This window comes from Halyomorpha halys, unplaced genomic scaffold (genome assembly GCF_000696795.3).
Source record: "Halyomorpha halys isolate HHAL.00 unplaced genomic scaffold, Hhal_1.1 Scaffold23.1, whole genome shotgun sequence".
Taxonomy (NCBI): Eukaryota; Metazoa; Arthropoda; class Insecta; order Hemiptera; family Pentatomidae; genus Halyomorpha; species Halyomorpha halys.
The window spans coordinates 160,439-166,438 of record NW_027116062.1 but is presented as its reverse complement, the minus strand read 5'-3'; the positions used below and the strand labels follow the sequence as shown (position 1 = coordinate 166,438).

General features: G+C 30.4%; 1 protein-coding gene across 1 annotated transcript in view; it reads left to right on the top strand.

The window, feature by feature from the left end:
- The window catches only part of CngA (Cyclic nucleotide-gated ion channel subunit A), a 609,564-nt gene that overhangs the window by 511,804 nt on the left and 91,760 nt on the right, over nt 1–6,000 (top strand). Inside the window, exons 7-8 of the mRNA XM_067052970.1 lie at nt 73–262; nt 4,113–4,369. Coding sequence (XP_066909071.1) covers nt 73–262; nt 4,113–4,369 — 447 coding nt within the window. The remainder of the gene's footprint in view (nt 1–72; nt 263–4,112; nt 4,370–6,000) is intronic.

Genomic DNA, 6,000 nt, shown 5'->3' with positions numbered 1-6,000 from the left:
CTCAAACTTTTTTTAATTTGTTTTATATATTTATTTAAAGATATGGTAATTAATCCTAACATTATTTTTCAGGTTATTTGGAGCAGGGGATGATGGTCCGTGATCTGGGGAAACTGAGGCAGAATTACCTCGAATCTCGGAAATGGATTTGGGACTCCCTCTCTCTGTTCCCGACAGATCTAGCCTACATCTGGTGGCCTCCTGGTTCCTGCATCAAGATCGTACCCTGCCCGGTCATCGTTCGTGTTAACCGACTTTTCAGGTGAGGTTCCGAATAACACCTGCCGTCCACTGGGAGCGGAGAGCTGAAAACTGCTTCGTACCGATTTCATGCGAACACCGTTGGTACGAAATCGTGCGAATTACCTATCGTCTATTGCCTCAGTATTCTTCCGGTTTCGTAGTAGACGAGATGACTCTTTGGCAAGTTTTTTCTGATGATTCTGACGAAGAATTTTTAGCTTTAGAATTATCAAATTTGATTGGCATCAGGCACAGGTAATATCCACGAAGACGGGAAATGTAAATGTGATTCAACGGACATTTACGCAAAAAGAAACGAGTTCAATGAATTTTCTCATTTGTGGCATCATCTTCAAATCGGCGATGACCACTTTTCCTATTTTCGAATGATTTCTTCAGGACAACATTTCTTCTAAATTAACTTTTGAAAGTCCACTTGTCATTCCCTTTTTTCGCACTCATTCGCAATTAATCCTAGCAAAATCGTTTGATACTTTGCACCACATCGGAACCGCCCCCTCCCAATTCACGTACTAGGATCTTTCGTGCGTTTTCTTAAGAATTCGGGCGAATTTATGTTGCAACTTTTCGCAGTTTTCCGCTCCCAGTGCACTAGAGGCCTTAGAAGTAATAAATTAAAAATTACGAAATTATCCGTCTTACGTTGCATTATTCATGATTTGTGTCTTTGGTTTTAAAGTGAAATTAAGAATTATATTCAATTCCAGCATACTTTCAATATGTAAGATCAAGGAAATATCAAAGTTTTTGAACATTATGAGGAAATAAGCTTCCATTTTACTTACAAATAAGCTTACTTGAACGAGGATACCTTGGAAGATTTTTTTAAAAGTGTTAAGTCTCTAACTTTTGATTTGCCGAGGCCTTTTTTTTTTTACATATCGCTGCTATGTATGAATGGTAGTACATATAACAAAAACAAATTTGATTTTATTAACATTAATAGCTTTTGTAAAGTCTCAACCTCAGTGAAGAAATTAACCGCAGTATACTATACTTTCTTGGAAATATGTTCAATTATATAAAAATCAAAATTATAAATTAAGGATGTTTTGGAAGCGAAATAATTTTATTCCGTCTGAACAAACAGACTTTCATACTCAGGTGTGTGCTTAACACCTTTGCTTTTGTCAAAGGCAACTTTGTCAACGGCTCATTTATCTTGAATGCTTGGTACAATTGTATACATTGCTAAATTAATTTTTAAATTGGCATTCTATGTCTGTGAAATTATTAAAATGGAGTCACACTCAGTTGATAACGTCTGTGACTTAAGACCATCAGTCATCATACCTCCCGTTCTTTACATTATACACCGTACATGTCATGGATCAAACTCCACTGTAATGGCATTGGCCAAAGACATAGTAGATACTTGCAGTAGTTTAAATATAATACTCTTTGGCAATATAATCTGTCCAGGAAAACTAAGGAAGGTATTGGTTTTTCTAACTTAGAAAAGTAAAAAGAATCTTTAGACTTAACAATACATGAAATAAATTATCTAACATATTGTGACATGCAAATCAATCAGTATTTACCTAGATATTTCAAGTCTTCTTGGCCAAAGAAATAAGTAGGAAAAAAAGTGACCGAATTAAATATGTCAGAACTTTCGGGTTAATATTAATCATAATCTAATAATAAAACCAATTTATCACTTGGAATATTTCTGTGAAACTAGATTTTAAGTTATTTTACTAACCCAAGGCACCAAAATGTTCAACTAATTTTACAGCTTTCGTCACGATAGGTTTCACATCCACGTTATATTGAATTAGTAGCATGATTGAGTGACTAAATCGAAATTCTTAGGGCGAGGTTTACACCATAATGTGATTAAACTGTTGGGTGGGCTACTATAAATCCAGATCTTATAGACATTTAAAGTATTTATAAAGAATTCTGAGACTTAATTGAATTCTATTTATTTTATTTAAATAATAAAACCAGTCTCGAACAAGTTATAACATTATGTTTAAATACATTACTTAATATGTATTAGGTATGTTAGATATTATTAGAATTAGTACAGGAACCTTTAACTTGAGTTTAGATTGATTTATGCCATATGAGTAACGTGTACTGATTTTTGTATCTCAAAATTACTTACTATATATTTTTTTAATTATAGAAATAAAAGATTTATGTTTTATTATTTTTTTTTATTTTTCTTCTTTCTGTTAGAGTTCTTACTGTTCATTAATGGACATATGTCATCTTAATTGAAATAATTATTTATATATATTTCAAAATCAATATAAGTTCTATTTTTCTAATCCTTATTCTTTTTATTTTTAATTAGTGTCATTTTTAAAAATATTTTGTGCACTGAAATACTGAAATACGAGCAAGAAAAAAGTACAATTCAAAAGATAAAACGTTTATAAAAAATATCACTAATGAAAAATAAAAGGAATAAGGATTTAAAAAATAGTACTTATATTGAGTTTGAAATAAATAAAAAATGGTTCAATTAAGATGACGTATGTCCATAAAACAATCATAAATAAATTATTTATGTTTTATTGATTTTTTAAAAACTTTATTCTTTTTCTTTTAAAGAATTTATATCCTTTATTTTACTTCTTTATTCTTTATGTCATCCGAACACCTTTTCGGGCTCTTAGGTTCTTGCTATTAATTTATGGACTACGTCATCTTAATTGAAACATTTTTTTTATTTATTTCAAATTCAAAATAACTCCTATTTTTTAAATCCTTATTCCTTTTATTTTTCATTAGTGCTTCTTTCCCAAAACGTTTTGTCTTTTTGAATCTTACTTTTTTTAATGCTTGTTTGAATATCAAAATTTCAGTGCACGAAACTTTTTTTGGAAAATAGCACTAATAAAAAATAAGAAGTATAAGGATTAAAAAGTAGGACTCATACTGAGTTTGAAATATATAATAATTATTTCAATTAAGATGACATATGTCAATAAATTAACAGTAAGAATTTGAACTAAGAGCCCAAAACGTTGTTCGGATGACATAAAAAATAAAGGGTATACATTCCTAAAAAAAAAAAATAAAGTTTGAAAAAATAAAAAACAATAAAACATAAATCTTTTATTTCTATAATTAAAAAAATATATAGTATGCAACTTTGAGATACAAAAATCAGTACACGTTACTCATATGGCATAAATAAATTTAAACTCAGGTTAAAGGTTCTTGTACTAATTCTAATAATATCCAACATACCCAAGACATATAAAGTTACGTATTTAAACATAATCTTATAACTTGTTTGAGACTGGTTCAATTATTTAAATAAAATAAATTGTATTCAATTAAGTCTCAACATTCTTTATAAATACTTTAAATGTCTATAAGATCTGGATTTATAATAGCTCACCCAACAGTTTAATCACATTATTGTGTAAACCTCGCCCTAAGAATTTCGATTTTGTCACTCAATCATGCTATTAATTCAATATCATGTCGATGTGAAACCTATCGAGACGAAGGCAGTAAAATTAGTTGAAAATTTTGGTGCCTTGGGCTAATAAAATAAATAGAAATCGAGTGTCACAGACATAATCCTAGAGCTAAATAGGTTTATTATTTCATTATTGAATTTTGATTAATATTAACCCGAAAGTACTGATTTATTTCGTTCAGTCACTTTTTTTCCTGTTTATTTCTTATGCCAAGAAGTCTTGAAGTATCTAGGTAAATTCTGAGCCTAACAACGTTTCGAATAATAACGAAAGGAAAAATAATAAAGTTTTAAAGCAAAAAAAAAAAAAAAAAACCTTTGGATCATAAGTGGTAGGATTAGAACTGATTATTAATATTGAAAGATATTTTTTTGAATAAATGGCTTGTATGGAATTTTCTAGGTTGCCAAGAATGATGGAGTTCTTTGACAGGACAGAAACTAGAACCGGTTACCCAAACTCATTCAGAATTTGCAAAGTGGTGTTTGCCATCATAGTCCTAATCCATTGGAACGCCTGCTTCTACTTTGCAATCAGTTATGCCATAGGGTTCGGATCCGACAACTGGGTCTACAACCTGACTGGATTCAAGAACTCATCTCTGTCCAGGCAGTACATATACAGTTTCTACTGGTCGACTCTCACGCTGACTACAATAGGTAAGGGACATTAGATAAATATGTTAAGCAATAGTTTTCATATATTTCAGAAATTTGAGAAGATTCCTTCTAAAATAATTCTAATTTTGTATACATTTTTTATATGGAAGGACTTTTTGACCAGCACGTCCCATTAGTTAAATTCTTCCTGGTTTCATCAAAGAAAGAATGCCCTAGTTATAATTTATTTAATTCAATCAAAGTTCTTCTTTTAGAAATTCTGATTTGAAAATTAAATAGGAATTAGGTACCTATAGTACTTGTAAAAAATTAATATTTAGTTAAAACATAATTTAAGTTACAGGAAGAAAATCTAAGCAAGGTAATGTTCTTCTTCTGAATAAGCTGGTTCACATTAGAGAGCTTTGACAACAGTTTTAGGATCAATTAAAGGCTAATATAATTGTGGCAACAATCAAGCGGGAGGAACATACTGCTAACCATAACTCTCTCAAAGGAATTTCTCAGCTATTGTTCTTTAGGGCATTCTGTTTTGGTACAGATTAATTAAAACAAAACAAAACTTTACCACTAAAAACCAATGGTTTTGCATGTAGGTGACTCTCCCCCAGATTTTCCCCAAATTAAGGGTGTCCACTTTATAGAGGCTGAGTGTGTACAAGGAGGCTTTAATTAACAGAATAAATAATTGGATGATCGTTGATTGGCCGTTTATAATATGAAAAATGGTTTGGGTGCGGTCTAAAGATCTAAAATAGTAATAACGTTTCGTAAACGTTGATTTTAGTAATAACGTTTATTTTCTAGAGCTTTTCTCCATTTAGAAAGCTGTGTAAAGTGAGGAAAAACTGTTGCTCCTGATAAATAGTTTTATTACTATTTGTGTTCTTTTGATCGCACCCCACCATATTCCTTTTATTGAATAAATTGCTATCTGCCACTGCGAGATTCGAACAAGAACCAGGGAGATAAAACCAACGCACCCTAATAACTGAGCCACACCGTTCCAACACTGATTAATTTAGTAAATGTACATTTAAGCTGATTATATTCTTGTTTCTGCATCTCAGGATAAGTGATAATTTATACTTTTTAGCCAAAAATTATTTTTAGTCAAGAGTAATAGTTGACCCAGCCTTGAGAATTTTCCTCAGGCTTGGAGAAACAATCGTATTTACTTTTTTCAGAATTTTTAATTGGTATTTTTTGTCATCATCCTTATTTGTTTTAATGATAATCTTTTGCAACATCAATGAACAGAAAATTTTACTCTAAAAGAGAATGCGTAGATGATATTTTTTAAAAAATAAGAACAATTGACAGAAAAACTATTAAGCTCCAAATTTTCGCTCATTTTTTTTTCAGTGCTAAAGCTGCCTTTCGCAGGATACAAATGAATAAAGCATATTTATAAAGTCGTATACATTCTTTGAGATTTGACCTCTCATAGAGCTCTTGAAATTCAAAAGTTTTCTAAATAACTAGAAATCAATGTATTCATTAGTATTGTGTGGTATTATATTTAAGGAAAAGAGCACTTTTATTAAAAACATAGAAAATAAATTATGTATTTTTTAATAGAGTGGAAGAAATTTTGTGATCTGGGAATATTATTTGACCAATGATCATGATTTCTCATATAGCTGGAATATAATTAAAAGTTTGATGTG